General features: G+C 39.0%; 1 protein-coding gene across 14 annotated transcripts in view; it reads right to left on the bottom strand.

Annotated features, from left to right (window-relative positions):
• Positions 1-19821, bottom strand: part of FUBP1 (far upstream element binding protein 1) — a 67436-nt gene that overhangs the window by 28964 nt on the left and 18651 nt on the right. For 12 of the 14 annotated variants that reach the window (XR_013346899.1, XR_013346900.1, XR_013346898.1 and 9 more), the window contains 6 exons: positions 19092-19252; positions 17692-17846; positions 17525-17604; positions 13390-13518; positions 12230-12304; positions 216-358 (listed from right to left, as the gene is read on the bottom strand). Coding sequence is in view for 10 of the 14 variants with exons in the window: in XM_077824854.1 (XP_077680980.1) it covers positions 216-358; positions 12230-12304; positions 13390-13518; positions 17525-17604; positions 17692-17846; positions 19092-19252 (743 nt within the window). In the remaining 4 variants the exon portion in view is untranslated. Of the gene's footprint in view, positions 1-215; positions 359-442; positions 503-12229; positions 12305-13389; positions 13519-17524; positions 17605-17691; positions 17847-19091; positions 19253-19821 lie in introns of all 14 variants that reach the window. The other 2 variants (XM_077824858.1, XM_077824860.1) reach the window with 1 other exon arrangement.

The raw sequence follows: 19821 nt of genomic DNA, 5'->3' as shown, positions 1-19821 counted from the left end.
ATGGTTTTCTAAACCCTGAGGGAGAAAAATTTTTAATCAAAAGCACTGAGCGTTCTGAAGAGATAGAGAACTCAAGTTACCAGATAAAAGTCATTTACTAATTATTCTGAGTTATTTTGCTACAAAAAAAGGATGCACACTCCAAAGGTAACAAAACAGGAGACATGCAAAAAAAATATTTATAAAAACACAAAATAATTCATAGAATTTTATACCTGTGGTGCTGGAGGATGCTGTGGCATTCCCTGTGGACTTGTCTGGGCATAATATGCTGCTTGCTGTCTGTAGTATTCAGCCCATGCTGCACTATAATCAGGCTGACCTGGGGGGGCCCCAGCTGGAGCTGGAACTGCTTGACCTAAAATAAATTAGGACTACATAACTTTTTTGCTGTAACAAAGACAAAGAAGCTAAAAATAATCTCATTTCTAGCAAACATTACCTTGCTTCTTGTAATATTCCTCCCAAGCCTTTGAATAATCTTGTGGCTGCCCTTGTTGACCTGAAAAACCCCCCACATTTTAATGTAAAGACTCCCGTGTACACCAAAATTATACATATATACAAAGACAGAGGTATTCTGCCTCTCAGTGGATTTCAGGTCCAAATAAAAAAGTTAAAAATAGCATTAATGTAAATATTAAGCAATTTACACAATGCTATTCTTCCTGTTGATATTATAGAGCCACTTAACTCTGGGACACTACCATTTCAAATATGCTTAAATATCAACAACACAGATTTTACTACTTCTATGTGACTGAATTTGAGGACATCCTTTATAGAAAGCAGCATGCAGGAGTCAGGAAGTTTGCACATGAACACTCACATTTTGTCATTTATACCTTGTATGTTAATACTTTTAAAAGCAAAAAATAAAAAGGATTTCTGCTGAAACGTGTTCCAGAGCACACTTGTGTGTGTGTGTTTGGGGGGTGAGGAGGGGGGAAGAACAACACTTTCTTTTCCAAGCATGCCCACTTGGATTTACTTGAATTAAACAACTGACAGTATTTTCAGTTAAAATGCAGATCAGCAAGGGAGAGGAATTAAATAGTCAGATTACAAAAAGTGATCTTGTTGCACAGGCTGCATTTATTAACACACCAGCTGTTAATTCATTAAATTTAAAGTTAATTGATTTTCCACCCAAGCAAATTGAAATAAATCTCAAGATTTGTTTAACACTATTAGAGCTAAGCACTTCCATCAAAGAGCACATATTTTTATTAATATATTGCACAAAAGACGACAATCCCCAAGCTCCTCTTCCTTCCCTCTGACCTCCAAATTTCAAGCTCTCTAATTTATTCTCAACACACACAATAATCGGAGAATTATAATTAAGAACTATTGCCTCATTCAACAGTGCTCAAAGCTGTAAGCAGAAGGCAATAAGGTACATGGAATATGCCAATAGAACAAGTTCACTTTTTCCATCCAACAGGCAACAGTTATTACTGAAAAATCAAACCAATAACATTACTATTTGAAAGGAAGGTCAAGGATGCCCCTGACATCTTCCTCCTTCCAAGTCCTCTGAATTCAGAAACCCCTAACTCCTCCTATTATTACCACCACCTTTTTGCATGACAATGGGACATCCCAACTGACATTCAAGGGCCACAACACTCCAAAGGTTTCAGAGTAACAGCCGTGTTAGTCTGTATTCGCAAAAAGAAGATGAGTACTTGTGGCACCTTAGAGACTAACCAATTTATCTGAGCATAAGCTTTCGTGAGCTACGGCTCACTGAGAGCCAGCAATGCCCCTCTGCCATGTACACTGGTCAAACTGGACAGTCTCTACGTAAACGAATAAATGGACACAAATCAGATGTCAAGAATTATAACATTCATAAACCAGTTGGAGAACACTTCAATCTCTCTGGTCACGCAATCACAGACATGAAGGTCGCTATCTTAAAACAAAAAAACTTCAAATCCAGACTCCAGCGAGAAACTGCTGAATTGGAATTCATTTGCAAATTGGATACTATTAATTTAGGCTTAAATAGAGACTGGGAGTGGCTAAGTCATTATGCAAGGTAGCCTATTGCCCCTTGTTTCCCCCCCACAGACGTTCTGGTTAAACTTGGATTTATGCTGGAAATGGCCCACCTTGATTATCATACACATTGTAAGGAGAGCGGTCAATTTGGATGAGCTATTACCAGCAGGAGGGTGAGTTTGTGTGTGTGTGGGGAAGGAGGGGTGGGGGTGGGGTGAGAAAACCTGGATTTGTGCTGGAATTGGCCCACCTTGATTTTCATACACATTGTAAGGAGAGTGATCACTTTAGATAAGCTATTATCAGCAGGAGAGTGGGGTGGGAGGAGGTATTGTTTCATGGTCTCTGTGTATACAATGTCTTCTGCAGTTTCCACAGTATGCATCCGATGAAGTGAGCTGTAGCTCACGAAAGCTTATGCTCAGATAAATTGGTTAGTCTCTAAGGTGCCACAAGTACTCCTTTTCTTTTTGCAAATACAGACTAACACGGCTGCTACTCCGATACATTAAGATATATCTTAATTTTTATAATCTTGGCTAACAAGGTGTGTAAGGTTCCTAGATTTTTTTATTTTGGGAGACATGAAGGGAGAATAGAAAACTGCAAAAATAAAAAGAAGAAAACACTTTAGTTCCTGCAACTCAAACTGATCCCTGCTCACTGAGTGAAAAATTTTAAACAAACCTGGATCTTCTGAGGAAACAAATCAGCTAGAAACATAGTAAAATAAGAAACAAAGGATTTACAGGAAGTACCAGAGTGAAAGACATCCCTTCTGTTTTTTCTTTTGTTTATTCCAAACTTCTTCTGCAAATGCATTGGTGTACGCCCCATGCGAAGATTTCCAGTTCCTACATTTTGTAAATATGAGGTAGCCTATTCTATTGCATGCAGTAACTTTTTTCCAACTCTTCCCTTCACATCTCCAGAAGCCCAGTCTTCTATTCCTAAACATGGCTCACTTTATAAGACTCCTTACAGCTCCCTAGCGAACCCTTTCCATCCCCGTAGCTTGATCTCCTGACACAGCCTCTCTCCTATTAATAGCTCCCAGGAGGAGGGATTCACACCTCCCGATAACCAAAATTTCTCCCTGGCACAGCACTGGAGCAAAATCAGCCAGTGTTCAGTTTACATACACTTGGATATTAAAAGTTTTCCTAAGGGTTAGTGATTTTTGTCATTATCATATTAGTGAGGTAAAACCAGCACAGTCGATACCACTTAATCCTGTAAGAAAATTTAAAATTCTACTTTCTCTTGATCAAATTGTGTAGACAGAAGAGACGCTTTACCTTCTGTTCCTGATCAAGAAAACTTAAGTTATGACCCAAATGCAAATTTAAGAGCTGAAGTTATATAGTTTGTAACATGCCATTTGCATTTACCCTCCTCCAATATTGTGGTCAAATAGATACTTCTGGTGACTTCAACAAGAAATTTGCTTTCACATACCTACTTTCAATTATAGCTAGAGATTTTGTATTAGATACGGGTCAAAGAAAAAAGAAAGTTAAAGTATGGTGCTGAAATGTACAGAATTGTGTATTGGTACCATGCAAAGGCTTCCAATTTCTGAATTGTATAAATACAAGATAGAGCTGGCTATTGTATATAGTTATATCCCAAAGCACTTTCCAACTTCTTCCCTTCACATCTCCAGAAGCCCAACTGGAAAAGGAAAAATTTATTTTTATGGAGTGCAAAAACTCACACCAAAACCAGTATCGAATTTATTATCTGCTGACTTACTTTGTGGAAGAGGTCCAGAAAGGATCTGGGTTAGACTACTTTTCTGGCAAATAGAGACAGCTCAAGCTTACTCCATGGAATTACTCCTGGGAGAATTCTGTGCCACTGCACAATTTTGCAGAAATTAATGGTGGGTGTGCAGAATTTCCATCTGTCCCCCCACAGAAATAGGCTGTAGAGATGTTGGCCACCAGTAGGAGCCGCTGGACCTGGCAAAACCCAGCTTGCTCGCAAATAGAAGACAAGGCTAGGGGGAGGGAGAGGGAACTGGAGGGTTTCCAGGGTTTCCCCGGGCTCTAGGAGGGTAGGGTCTGTGAGTGTCTTGGGGGTGGGGGGAGAGGAAGAGAGAGAAGAGGAGGAGATGTGCACCTGCAGCTGGCCTTGGGGGAGGGGGAGGGTATGGGGTGTGAGTGTCTGGGCGGAGGTGGTGTGAGAGTGTCTGGGCCAGGGAAGGCCCCACAGCAGGGCTTTGGGGGGGGAAGAGGTATGAATGTCTGGGCCCCGTGGCTGTGCTGGGGGGGAGCGAGGGGAGGAGAAGAGAAGACGATGACAAAGAAGCAGGAACTGGGTTGTCGTAGGGGTTTCTCTCTCTACTCCTGGGGGAAATTTTGTTTGCAGAATTTTAAATTATTGTGTGCAGAATTTAATTTTTTGGCACAGAATTCCCACAGGAATAATGGAATTCTGGGGCTTCGCCACGTCCCTTCACTCAGGATGAGTCCTTCCACCTTCCAAAGCTGTACTGAAACACTAAATTCTAATTAGCATACTGAAACTTTTTACCAGTAATGCTTTATTAGATCATATTAACTATACATACACATGCACCTTGAAGAGGCCATTGTAGAAGCATATGAAAGACTTCTCAAAGAAGCCAGACTAAGAGGAGGAGGCAAAGTCCCAGAGAAGCAGTCAATTTTGTTATTCTTAACAATTACTTACCCACCAGTTAAACATCATAAGAAGGACAATACTGGGTCAGACCAAAGGTCCATCCAGCCCAGTATCTTGTCTATCGACAGTGGCCAATGCCAGGTGCCTCAGAGGGAGTGAACCTAACAGGTAATGATCAGTGATCTCTCTCCTACCATCCATCTCCATCCTCTGACAGAGGCTAGGGACACCATTCCTTAAACATCCTGGCTAATAGCCATTAATGGATTTAGCCTCCATGAATTTATCCAGTTCTCTTTTAAACCCTGTTATAGTCCTAGCCTTCACAACCTCCTCAGGGAAGGAGTTCCACAGGTTGACTGTGCACTGTGTAAAGAAGAACTTCCTTTTGTTTTAATAAACAAGTTTATTGTTAATTAATGCTGCCCATTAATTTCATTTGGTGGCCCCTAGTTCTTATATTATGGGAACAATAACTTTTCCTTATTCGCTTTCTCCACACCACTCATGATTTTATATCCCTCTATTACATCCCCCCTTAGTCTCCTCTTTTCCAAGCTGAAAAGTCCTAGCCTCATTAATCTCTCCTCATATGGACCCGTTCCAAACCCCTAATCATTTTAGATGCCCTTTTCTGAACCTTCTCTAATGCCAGTATATCTTTTTTTGAGATGAGGAGACCACATCTGTACGCAGTATTCAAGATGTGGGCGTACCATGGATTTACGTAAGGGCAATAAGATATTTTATCTTATTCTCTATCCCTTTTTTAATGATTCCTAACATCCTGTTTGCTTTTTTGACTGCCGCTGCACACTGCATGGACGACTTCAGAGAACTATCCACAATGACTCCAAGATCATTCTCCTGATTACCTGTAGCTAAATTAGCCCCCATCATATTGTATGTATAGTTGGGGTTATTTTTTCCAATGTGCATTACTTTATATTTATCCACTTTAAATTTCATTTGCCATTTTGTTGCCCAAACACTTAGTTTTGTGAGATCTTTTTGAAGTTCTTCACAGTCTGCTTTGGTCTTAACTATCTTGAGCAGTTCAGTATCATCTGCAAACTTTGCCACCTCACTGTTTACCCCTTTCTCCAGCTCATTTATGAGTAAGTTGAATAGGATTGGTCCTAGGACTTGACCCTTGGAGAACACCACTAGTTACTCCTATCCATTCTGAAAATTTACCATTTATTCCTACCCTTTGTTCCCTGTCTTTGAACCAGTTCTCAACCCATGAAAGGATCTTCCCTCTTATCCCATGACAACTTAATTTACATAAGATCCTTTGGTGAGGGACCTTGTCAAAGGCTTTCTGGAAATCTAAGTACACTATGTCCCCTGGATCCCCCTTGTCCACATGTTTGTTGACAACTTCAAAGAACTCTTAGTAATCTATTAGACAGGATTTCCCTTTACAGAAACCATATTGACTTTTGCCCAATTTATGTTCTTCTCTGTGTCTGACAATTTTATTCTTTACTATTGTTTCAGGTAATTTGCACGGTACTGACGTTAGACTTACCGGTCTGTAATTGCCAGGATCACCTCTAGAGCCCTTTTTAAATACTGACGTTACATTAGCTATCTTCCAGTCAGTGGGTACAGAAGCTGATTTAAAGGACAGGTTACAAACCATAGTTAATAGTTCCGCAATTTCACATTTGAGTTCTTTCAGAACTCTTGGGTGAATGCCATCTGGTCCCGGTGACTTGTTACTGTTAGGTTTCTCAATTAATTCCAAAACCTCCTCTAGCGATACTTCAATCTGTGACAATTCCTCAGATTTGTCACCTACAAAAGATGGCTCAGGTTTGGGAATCTCCCTAACATCCCCAGCCGTAAAGACTGAAGCAAAGAATTCATAGCTCAGTGGTTTGAGCACTGGCCTGCTAAACCCAGGGTTGTGAGTTCAATCCTTGAGGGGGCCATTTAGAGATTTGGGGCAAAAATTTGGGATTGGTCCTGCTTTGAGCAGGGGGTTGGACTAGATGACCTTCTGAGGTCCCTTCCAACCCTGATATTCCATGATTTAGTTTCTCTGCAATGACTTTATCGTCTTTAAGTACTCCTTTTGTATCTCGATTGTCCAGGGGCCCCACTAGCTGTTTAGCAGGCTTCCAGCTTCTGATGTACTTAAACATTGTGTTTATTACCTTCTGAGGTTTTGGGCTAACTGTTCTTCAAACTCCTTTTTGGCTTTTCTAATTACATTTTTACACTTAATTTGGCAGTGTTTATGCTCCTTTCTATTTACCTCACTACGATCTGACTTCCACTTTTTAAAAGATGCCTTTTTCATCTCTCACTGCTTCTTCTACATGGTTGTTAAGCCATGGTGGCTCTTTTTTAGTTTTTTAATAGTTTAGTTCTAGGCTGTAGTAGGCAATACGGAAGGAGAGGAATTCCTTCCTTAAGTATTAGTATGATACTTGGGGACCTCTGAACAATGCTTCTGAACAGGAATTAAGGTCAAGCATTTTATAAACATGTTAATGGGTGATCAATTGGAAAATTTTCTGATTCTTCTGTGGTGGCTGATGCTTCATCATCTGCCAAGATGTTACTGCAGAGCATGCTGAATGGGCTTTGATCCACTCAGACGGTTTATCTTTGGAACTCGCTGATGCAGAGTTTGACTATGAAAACTCTAGACATTTTCAGACCCTGGTACGGAAGGTAAAGGAAAGCAATGATTACACCCTGAACTAGAAGATTCTACGATGATAAAATTTAAGAGTGCGTCTCATACTCCTAATGTGCAATGCTCTTTAGGGTAAAACTAAAGTAATGAACTCCCTCGATGTATGGAAAAAAGTTCCTTTGTAATTACTGATTCTGGGAATTATTCTGGAATAGTAAGTGACTGTCTTTGTGGAAAAAATAATAAAGCTTGTGCCTTCTAAGAGCAGACACTCTTCTTGCTGACATAATTGCAACCCGGAATCATGATTCTGTAAAGAAAATGTATGGAATTTACATCTTGTGTCTCAGTGAATAGGTTGTGAAGACTGCAGATCCGTAGATCTGCAGGAAGAGAGGATGGGTCTGACTGCTGGTTTGGACAGATGTACTACCCTATGGAATCTTGAAATACCTGCTTAATATTTCAATGATCTGAGCTTATAACACTATTTAATGCTGAGACAAAAACGAAACAAGTGGGAGATTTCAGACCAAAGAAATCCAGAACTACAGTTTCTGATTTCCTAGGATCTCTTTCCAAGCACCTGAAAGAATTTTGTCCAAATTTGTGTGTAGGCAGAGAAGATGAAAGGCTAGAAGAGTTTATTACTTAGGATGAACATCCCATCCTATTTAGGACTTGATGATCAATGACCAAGCTGTCAGTTTCAGGTAGTCAAGATTGGGATTCTGCAGCAGGATCTGCAACAGAGCATCCTAATTGGTGAGAAATTGAAATAAGACCATTAGGATAACCCCAGTAGGTCCAATCTGTGTTAACAATGATTATGCCTTCATCTTTTTAATTGCTTCTCCTTACAGTGGAAGGGATGGGGCCTTGGAAGCACACAAAGAAACCATTTAGGCCCTCTGTGAACCAGAACATATCCTCAGTTAACCTTGGTCTGTTTCCCTTAACTCTCCATTCCAACTGGATGGAAATATAACTATATGAGGGATAGCTTGGCTCTCTGGATATTTGCTGGAATACTTCTTCATTCAACCCATTCTGGGTTGTCTACCTGAAGAAAACTTAGTCCACTTTTTGGTTTTATAGTATCCTTTTATTTTGATCTTGATTGAAATAGGAGAATTCGTGCTTAAGCATTTAGACTTGAGATTCTTTCCACTCCCTCATTGATTTATATACGTAACGATCATTGTGTTGCCCAACTGCCAGAACAGCCAACCTGATTTCTCATCCCTAGGAAGCTGGTGGTATGGAAAAGGCTGGCCTCTTGACTGAAGAAAAGGTTCTATCATCACATGGACTTCCTGTTTCTACCAGCAGAGGGACGATCACAGTGGATGGCATCCTCATTTTCCTCTGCGTCTTGTTTGAATGGTCCTGGAACTCCTGAAACTCACATGCAGTCTTGTATTTATTCATGTGACCAGAAGACCTGGGAGCCGCAGGTAAGGATGGACCGGTGTTTCTCCACAACGTAATGCGTTAGATCAGTGCCTTAATCTAGTCAAGCTTTTCCTATGTCAGGAACACACTGGCCCTCCTTGTATTTATCAACTTCTAAGCAACTATGTTGCCTAACAAGGGGTATATATGAGTTCCTACAGTCCAGAGTCTTGCTATCACCACTATTATTTTTGACAAAAATCTGGAGGCAGAGGATAGACCTAATTGCAATACTCTGCACTGGCAGTTTGGTAGGTGAAACTGATAAACTGCTGATAGCAGTTAAGCTTCTGTCAGGGTCCAGCAATATCAGGTCATATGCAGGAGATTCTGCTGCTATACTGGAAGAGTGCCCTGTATTTTAATCTTCAGCTACCTGTTCAGTTTCTTGATGTCTAGGATGATCTGGACTTCACCTGATCTATTGCTTAATATGAAAATAGAGCAGACCCTGAGGTATCTTTGGTCTTAAAAAGACAAGCTCTATTGCCCCAACTTGCAATAAATGTATTATTCAGTATGGATTGATGTTTGTTACTCTTCAAGGTTTGAGACAGAAAGAAAGAAGAATGTGGAGGAGACAACCCAAAAGTATTCTTGCTATGCTCTCTAGTACCCACTGTCTGAGTCATGAGTCTGAAGAGCACGATATTTTGCCTCCTAGCCCTGGGCAGAGGCAGACTTGCTTACAGACACATTGATGGTTTGGACTGAAAGGAGGAAAAGTGCCCATTTCCTGATCTGGCTTTCTCCCTGGCATTTCATGCCCAGGCTTTATTCTTGAAATAAGATGGTATCTTTGTTGTTCATAGGAAAAAAATAACTTCTGCCATTTTGACTTTGCTGGAGTGGGTAGCAAGTAATTTGGTTTGTCCAAACTGTCACCCACCAGCTTTTCAAGCTTCTCCTCAAAAAGGATTCCACTTGAGAATTTTGAGATGGTGAATTTGCAAAGTGTAATTATCTGCAGTCTTGTGTTTAAGATGGAGTTGGTGGGTGTTTGGCCATGGAGTCTGCAGCCATGGCCCTTGCTGCTAACCTCATGGAAATCATGGACCCATCACTATTTACCCATCACTATGAATACAATAGCTAAGAATAACTTTCTTCATAACAAACTTAAAACTTATTGTGGCTCTGGGGGGCGGCAGCAAGCATTTGCTCTCATGAAATATGTAATTACCAGAGTAGCTCCCAGGCCCTATGAAAGATAGCTTCTATCTTCCTGCCAGGAATTACTATACTGTTTACAACGGATGGTACCACTGCAACTATCGAGGTGGGAGCATTTGGGGTTTTGAAAGCTTACAGAGCATAATGTGTTGCGGACAGTCTCTTCCCCATGTCAGAGATCTCCCATTCCTCCCTTACAACCTCTTTGAAGAAAGAGAAGGGGAACTGCAAATTCTGACTTAATACTGAATAATATTTGCCCTTGGATATCAATTGTTCATCCTCCATTTTGGATGGATCTCAATGGGGAAATCACCTTTCTTGCCCATTACCTTGAACATGTCTGTGGAGAAATGACCTCTTCTGGTTCTCTAGCTCAGGGTTACAAAGGTTTAAAGTCAAGAGTACTCCTTTTATGAGATTAACTACAGCTGGAGCTAGAAGAGAAGGATAAGGATCTGGAATGCTTCCCAACTATTGAATTCCTCTTTGTTCTGCCCTTTTGGAATTCTTTGCCTTATCTTTCTCCCCCATCTGAGAACTGGTCCCTTTTTCAGGACTTACCCATGCTCTGGGCCCCTGTGCCCTTCATCATCTGATATGCACTTAGTAAGGAAATGAAGGGAAAGGTCCTTGAAGGAGCCTAGATCCTCCTTTGGAGGGAAACCAAGTTAGAATAAATACCAGATTTCTTGACAAGGACTGCAATTATCACTTTAAGAATGTGAGAAGAGACTTTCGAGCTTGTTGCCTTAGTCGTGGACTGGACCAATGGGGAAGGAGTTAATGGGAAAAATCCATGATCAGCAAGCATTGACCTGACTGTAGATTCACAGGCACTAAACAGGATCTGAATAGGACTGATTCACCCTTGAAGAGAAGTCTGAGTGGTTAAGGTAAAGAATGGAAAAGCCCAACCAAACGTTAAGAATCTGAGCCCATTTTTGGCAAAGTGCTTTTAGGCTGGGAGAATTGCCACAGAACTCCCCCTCCGGAGATGGAAGACCTCTTAAATGGTTCACCTGCTCCATTTGGTCACAACTGCATCATGCTCAGGAAAAGAAGAAATAGAGGTAAAGAAGACTGATGGGTGCTTTAATTTGGTGCACCATACCCCTAAAAACTGCCCCTGGATGAAGACTGAAAAGAAGAGAAATACTGCTCACTGCTACTCCAAGTCTGCCTTTTTAAACACAAGTATGATAATGGAAAAAGTGAGAAATCAAAGCTGCTATTATTTGCATGGCCAGAAGCAGGAATTCTGCAGTATGCCTAAGGATATGGCTGAGCCTCATGAACGAGATTATGTTCAAAATGGGAGAAGAGGTCATGACCCAGAAAAGTGAATTAGCACCTATTGGCAGGTCTGACACATCGGTGCCAAATTTTCCTTCTTTACTGAAGAAAGGAGAAATAAAGAAATGACTGACAACTGAACAGCAAAGTGAAACATGTATCCCTTCAAAGAACCACAAGTTTCACTTTTATTTATTTTAAAAAACTAGTCAAAGCTAAGAACAAGCACTAGCTGTAGGATTTAGTTTATAGCACTTAGCTGTTGCACAACTAATAACAGATTTAAAAAATATGACATGCCATATAAAACCTATAGAAATGGCATTCATTTGTAGCAAGCTTTGTTATAAAAAACTAGACTAAACAAAAGACAATAATAAAAATAAAAAGACATAACAGTGGTCATCTAAGAGCAAATGTTAAACAGATGAACTTCCAAACCAGGAAGATATACAACAACTTTATAAAACACACTTCAAATTTCCAGATTCCCAAAGGCAACATAAAAGAAAGAATGAACTCCAAATATCGAAGATTTTTTAAAAATTTGTATTTAAGTTGAAAAAGATTAAAAAAATAATGCTACTTTGCCACTCAATAATTAAATATGGGATGTTTCATATGTTACACAGTGTAGTTTCTTTGGAAATCATGTTTGCTTAAAAAAAACAAACCAAAAAAACACTTCTACATCTGTTCCTCAACGCCAGCTAGGGAGTAAAGGAATTTTAAGAAGAAATATACACTTTCCCTCCCCGAATGTGGAACACTGCCCATTGCTGACTGATAGCACAATGAAAAGATAACATTTTAATTACAGTAAGATTTCCTGGCACAATGTGCTCAATTACTACAATAGAAGAACCTAAGCCAATTGACTGTGGCATTAAACAGTTATATTTTTATTGCTAAAACTCTGCCAAATCAAACGTGAACACCGTTTTCCCCTTACAAAGATCTACTTTTTTAACAAACCAAAAATGAATAACATACCCATTTTTTTGTAGTACTCTTCCCAAGCTTTGGTGTAATCAACCTGCCCTGCTGGTGCTGGATTTGGTTGTTCTCCTGATTTATAGGAAGTAAAAATAAAATAATGCATGAATTTAGTTATATACTTAAACAAAATGTTTGTATACTAACATTTCCAAGCATCCAGCTATTAATTAATTTGAAACAAAAATTGGCTTAAATATTTACATATAATTTACTTATGAATGCAATTAATCTGCTACAACACACTATAAAAATAAGCTTATTTACTAGCTAATGCTAAAATAACAAAACTGTACATAATCATTAGTTCAAAACTTAATACTTTAAATTTCAAGAATTCAAGAAATCTCTAACACTCACATACTGTGCAAATGCCACTTGCAGTCTAAAATGTTTTAGACCAGGTGCACACACAAAGTTGTACAGATATAAATCACGGTGTGATTTTATACTGATTTAGTTAAACTGGTATGACTTTGTGCTTGGACTCCCATATTGGTTTAAACGAGACATATCAGTTGAGTTTGCACCTGTAAATTTAAAAAACTACTTGCTTACAAAAATCCGACATAAAAATACAGACGTGTCACAGCACACTATTATGGAAAAATTGCTTACTGTCTCATTTTATCTGTATGAAATTTTAGTTTGTATTAACTTCACTAGTGCTTTTTATGTAGCCTGTTGTAAAACCAGGCAAATATCTAGATGAGTTAATGTATCCCCTAGAAGGCCTCTGCATACCCCCAGGATATGGGTACCCCTGGTTGAGAACCACTATTTTAAAGTATCAGAAGGTTAGCCGTGTTAGTCTGGATCTGTAAAAGCGGCAAAGAGTCCTGTGGCACCTTATAGACGAAGTGGGTATCACCCACGAAACCTTATGCTCCAATACGTCTGTTAGTCTATAAGGTGCCACAGGACTCTTTGCCACCATTTTAAAGGTTATCCCTAACACTCATGAACCTGAAGCAAAGCTGCAAGTTTAAAGTTTTGGCACTAGAAGTAAGGTTTTTCCAACACAACAGGCTAATTTGCAATAAATTAGCCCTTGTATGGGAGAACCCAATCAACATTTACAGGATAAAAGTCTAGGTGGTCCACTATTTTCCTTCAATAATGAGCAGTTTTTCCTTGTAACAGATTGATCTGTGTACCTTGTCCATTAGTTTGGGTCGTAGGTGGTCCACCAGGAGGGGCTGCAGGTGGCGGCTGTGCTTGCTGCTGATAGTAGTGAGCATAATAAGCTGCCCATGCTGCTGAATTGGGGTCTGTTCCTGGTTTACCTGAGAAATAAACCATCACTCTCATATAGTGTAAGCAGTAGGCTTTGTAAAAAAAAATTCTTACAGATCAAGAATTTTTCTGGCATTCCTAATTTGTCTTCTGAGAAATTTTAATGAAATACTTAATTTTTACCGTAGCTATGTGTATATTGTAATTCATTTTAACCCATTAAGATCAACTGAATTTGGTTACACTAAAACACAAATACATTAAAAATGGAAGTTATGAAAAAATTTCTGAGCTAAGGTTATCACATTAACCAAGTCAACTTCATTGTCAAGATTTCGTATTACAGCACACAATCTGTCATGGGGGATGGCTGGGTGTTTAGTGTAGTAAATTACATATGTGCTACGAAGTGTACTTTTGTACAATATTGCTGACCTATGGGTGTTTTAGTAGCCTAACTATACAATTTACATTGCTAGAGGCGTGGTTCAGGAATTCAAAGATTTTAATTTTTTTGTATTTAAAATGTCCATGGCACTGTAACATGGACATTTTTTGTTTTGATCAACGTAACTCTGCAGAATTTCAACAAAAGTTTTCCCAATGTAATCTCACACTAACAGCATCATTTTGGGGGTAAGTATGGATATAGTGAGATGGTTTTAGCAAAGGAGTTTCATTCTTTTAAATAAGTTTTCAATTAACCTGTTTTCTCTGTTAAAAATTAAAGACAGTGTTAATCACTTGGACTATGCAACAAGTGTCCCAAGATCCTGAATGCCCATCCTTGCATAGCTATGAATATCAGGCAATTTTCCAGTTTTAGCTGTTAAAAGGTGTAAACCATGTTACCACTGTTATACCTACCTTCTACATATCTGATCATCTCTTTCCCTTCCATCCATTATTTTTAATTATAGCTAGAGTCTCAAATGTCTTTGCTTCCAGTCCTCTTGGTTCTCCCATTTATCCACATTCACCTTTTAGGAACAATTTACTCTTTCTGCTGAACCACATGAAGATAATTACACCACCAGTTTGCAAAAGAAGCTTTCAGGTACATCAAGGATTGGAAAACTTCATGTGGCTCAGCAGCAAATGTGGGTGTGTGTTCTTGAAGCTTATGGATACCTGTTTATGAACATGGGTGGCTAATCAACAGAGTTGGAGGCAAAAAAAATTACAACTGGGATTCTCAAGACAGAACTAAGCATATGGGAAAAGGATGATTGAAACTGCACCCATGGACAAAATCAGTGAGGGAGCGCCACAAACTGAACAGATGGAAAAAATTACATAGGTGCTCTGGAGAGAACTAATGGGGTAGAGCAGAGGAGAAAACAATAAAACATTACTAAAAGAAAATGAAAGCCAAATACTGAAAATGCACACAGCACTAAAACAGCATGTTCTAAATATAAGAATTTTAAAGTTAAGTATTTTAAAATACTGGGCCAGATCTCAGGGAGGAGATTTAAGACCCCCCACCCCCCAAAAAAACAAACAAACAAGCATCTCTGACCTGGCTGGTCCCAAGGAACAACTTAGAGTTAACGTTTTTTTTTTTTGGAGGGTGTGGTGAAAGGGATGCTGAAAGGGGGTAGTGTAGGAGCTGCTATGCCAGCCCTACCATCGAGGCATTCCCCCAGTACCAGGGGAATTCTTGTGTAGCCAGTTAGTTTGCTTTGTGGCTGCAGAACAGTGCAAAGCAAGGGACAGGATCTGGTCCACTGATTCCTACTTATTCTAAAATGCTGATACTATTATAGTCCAGTTCATCAATTACAAAATTTCAGTTTGATCCTATGATCTCTACGCTAGTACCAACCTAACACTTGAACCATCCTAATACCACTCCTAACTATACACTGAGTCACTCCTTGACTGAACACTGAATGTTTACTGAGAGAATACAAACACCAAGATCAAGGCTTGTCATTCTTTTGCTTCTGCACTCCCATGCAGTTCACACATTAATTTATTGAAAGTTTGAAGAATTGGGCTACCCATAGATGTAAACTGATTACAGTGCTCTCTAGCCCCATCAAAGGGGACTGTCACAGAGAAATTACTTTGAATAGCTCTGCTTTAAAGAACTGAAGATGGGGATATTTTTATATGAATTACTACATCTGTGCATCTCCAGTGCTGTTACAGATGTCAGAAAACTAGAATTTGAAGAATGCTTGACAAAGACCAGTAAAATGAAGAAAAAGAACTCTGCTCACAGCAGAGATGGCCAAAAGTTCTCCATCATTACAATTACTGGGCCAGGACTAGCGTTGGTCAGAAATGGACTCCCACCGCCAAAAATGTTGACTTCTGGTGAATAACTGAAAGCCCCCCCGCTTTTTTTTTTTTTTTTTTTTTTTTGGTTTAAAACAAAATTTCGATTTGGAAATGCTGTAGTGTAGTTTTTCATGGAATTTAAGTTTTAAAGAACCTCATGCCTCTATTATCTACAGACCAGGCTCCTGGTTAGACTGCATCTCCCAAAACTGCACCACAGTCTCCTGTTGATCCACACATCATAGGTGTCCTCAGCTGTAGCGTAGCCCAGAATCTACAGTCCAGAAAGGGAACGAGATAAACTACGACCTTGTCTACACTAGAATTTACTTCGGTATAACTTACGTCACTCAGCCCAACCTTAGCACCAGTTTAGACAGCGCTATGTTGGCAGGCGAGCTTCTCTTGCCAACTGCCCTTCATGGGAGGTGGAGAAATTAGGCCAACGGGAGAGCTATCCCGTCAGCTAAGAGCATCATCACCAGAACCACTGCAGCATCAGTGCAGCTACAATGTTGCACTGCTTCTAGTGTAGATGTAGCTTGAAACTCCCATAAAACAGCAGCATTTCAAATTGCAGCCAAAATTGAAAAATATTCCCATTTACTCGTGTTTGGTTTTTCAATTGAAAGCTGGCATTTTTCCACAGAATCAATTTTCTTTTCTAAAAAAAAATCCAATTTTCATTCAAAAGTGGTTTTGAGAGAAAAATTTTCAACTAGCACTAGCTGGGATTATTGATGAATCTTTTGTACAGCAGGAACAGAGCCTCAAGATCATACTTGTGCTCTGCCAAAATGTAAATATTCTGCAAACAACATGTGCCCAAGGTTTTAAAAAAGGCAATGCAAAACTGAAAATACTGCATCACTATCCTAAAATTTAAGATGTTTGCACTTGGAAGAGCAACCCTACAAAAAAATCACCAATTTCTCAATACAACAATGATAAATAGAGACTGTGATTATTTTCAAAGTTTCTTCAGGTGAAGATTTCTAAAAGAGGATGGACTTCAGAATAGATTATGAAAAAAATAATTAAGTACTGAGAATGAAATCCCAGAACCTGATGATCTGGAACAACTTTAATTAAATTAGAATTAATAGGGACTGAAAGTTCTGAAGAATACCCACCCCTCAAAACAGGGAAGAGAAACATGGGAAGTTTGGAGCAATTTAAGGGGCTTAATTTCATCTGGATCAACACTACTTACTCAGAAAAGATTTTGTTACAGCAGAAATAGTAAGAAACCATGTTCACTAATAAATTAGAAGGGACAATCGTCAAATGTAAAACCCCAAATCTATTTGTTAGAGAGGATCACAGAAGCATAATGTGTCAGAGGAATGCATCTGACATAGTGGTCTCTCTGAACAAAATGGGCACAAAGACAAAAATGAAAGTGAATTTAATGGGAAAAGAAAACTTCACTTCAACACTGTAAATAATTCTGATATTCAATGGACTAGGAAAACGGAAGTGAAATTGGGATGCATGCCCCCAATGTTATGCTTTCCTTAACAAGAAGAAAGCATAGTCCTGCTTTTCTGGCAACTGATTTTCCACAATTCACCACCAACACATGGTATATGTGGAAGTGCACATTCAAAGTGGGTATCAATGAAGTAGATTCCAAGGAGAAACAGCTTTTCAGATTTACTTGTATAAATAAAAAGAAAAAACACACTTTTAAAAGCAGGCCACGTACAATCATGCATTGAATGTGTGCCTGAACAAAACCTTTTATAAAAAGACTGAATTTCTTACCTGGATCTGGTGGATTTGGTGGCTGCCAGTGTGGATAGGCATTTCCCCACCCTTGTGGAGCATATGGGGCTGGAGGGCCACTGTAAAAGACAAAGAGCCACTTACAATGAAATCCAATTTGAGAATCACCTTTTGAAAAAAAATAAGATAACTGAAGTGTTACTTACTGAGGTGCGGGACCAGGAGGCCCTGGATTATAAGGAGCAGGATTATACGGTCCCATAGGATTGCCAGGACCTGGTGGTCCAGGAGGTCCATGTGGGCCAGGAACAACACCATGGGGCCCATGAGGAACAGGTGGACCCAAAGGATTTACTGGACCCTATAACAGGAAAGAAGTGGGCGGGGGAAGAGTGACCCCCATGTTTTCACACACCGGAAACACAAGTCTGAATTCCAATAGAAGCTCATCTAAAAGGTTTCACCCAGGTGTTCTCTAAACTTTTCCTTCCAAGCGCTGATTCATTAGGAGTTCTTTCCTAGCTAGCACTCCAATGCCTTCCTCCCATTGATTTGGTTCTCACGGACCACGCCATTACAACACCCACACTGTTTATGGACAACCTCTCCTAATAACCAACAACAGCGGGTTTAATGTATCAAGATATTCAAAAAATCAAAATACTTCATTCTGTTGACCACCAGAAAAGTCTTTATGTTCATGTACAACTGATGATTGAGAGACAGTAATTAGACAACCACTGGCTTAAACTTTACTAGTAGGATTAAAAAAAAGACAGAGGATATGAATGTTCTGAACGAAGATATGAAGATATAAAACAAGTCATTCTTCATTTCAACCAGAGAATTCATTTAGAAAAATTAAATGTGACAAGTTTTACTTTTAATCAAAGGATATTGTTTCAGTTCAATTCTCTGCAAAAAAAGAACATTACCAAACTATGCATGAACTATTCTGAGCATTGTATAAAAATCAATACAGGTTTTTTAGTCCAATTGCTCACTGTTTGCATACTTAGATACTTAATTACAAATTCCAGATGCACAAAAACTGTGAAAATAAAGTCAAGAAGAAATTATAACTATGTGCAGGCAAACAAAAATGATTTAAATAGAAAAAGCAGCAAGACTACATTATGAACCATGACTGAAACAAATCTACCTGAAGAGAGTAAGAGGAGTTTGTAAAGAAATAAGTTAGTGTTTAATGTAGCTTTTTAAAAAACTTAATAGTTTAGTGGACCAAAATTGGTCTCCTAGGCTGTCAAATTCTTCATTATCCACAGAACAAGAACAGCAAAAACTGCATTCTGTCTTCTTCCCATTTAATCCTTCACCTCTCAGACTACCATCAAGAGTGCAAATTAGGCTGTGATTATGTTTACATGTCTCATTTTACAATCAGATGCTGATTAACAACAACTTTTAGTTATTATCAACCCGTTAATAACATTTGAACAAGCAACCCAAAAGAGGGAAGAAATAGAAAACAGCCTCAGCCATTCAGTTCAACTTCCTGTATTATCTCAATTGTCCCTTGAAGCAATAAGGGATGAGTGTACCGGGGGCCTTTACAGCAAGTAAAAATGCCTTTTCGAATACTCACTCCAATCTTTTCTTCTATAAGTTGCCGAGCATAATCAATTTGTTGTGGTGTCCCGCGGATAGTAAACAACTTCATGTTAGGATCTGCATTTGGTGGAGGATTTCTCTGAAGTTCTATTCTAGCCCCAGATTGCTGACTTATGCTTTTGATAGTTTCACCACCTGTAATCAAAACATCCACCTTTGATGGCAAGACATTTAACTTACATACTAAATAAGATATAAGCAAAAGCCATCTACAAGGAAGTAAGTAAACTACTAAATTACAGAGTTGATAACCTATTCTTTTCAGTTACACATGGTATACAAAAAAATAAAATATTTCCTTGGGTCTGACATATTGTAAACAGTAGAGACCCAGCCAAAAACACACAAACCAAAAAGCAAACAAAACACCAGCCCCAAGGGAAGAGACTGCAAGACAATATCAGTATCTGAAAACCAGTTCAGTAAGAAAGTCATAGAATAGTGCTTTTCTTGCACATGCAGACATGTCACTTATTTAAACTGTAACAAAGTATTAGACAGGAAGATTTCTAAAATTATAAACAGATATATACACTTCACAGAAGTGTTCAATAAGATAAATTATGCATATAGAAATCAGTAAATTTTGTTATTAAGTAAAAATAACCAGAGGAAGGGAGAAAAGATTTTGTTGCCAGTTATGTAATACTAAGAACAAGATAAAATACAGGGAAAACAGAATGAACAAAAAGAAGGAACCTCAA

Source organism: Eretmochelys imbricata, chromosome 8, assembly GCF_965152235.1.
Source record: "Eretmochelys imbricata isolate rEreImb1 chromosome 8, rEreImb1.hap1, whole genome shotgun sequence".
Classification (NCBI taxonomy): Eukaryota; Metazoa; Chordata; order Testudines; family Cheloniidae; genus Eretmochelys; species Eretmochelys imbricata.
This window is presented reverse-complemented; position numbering and strand designations above follow the sequence as displayed.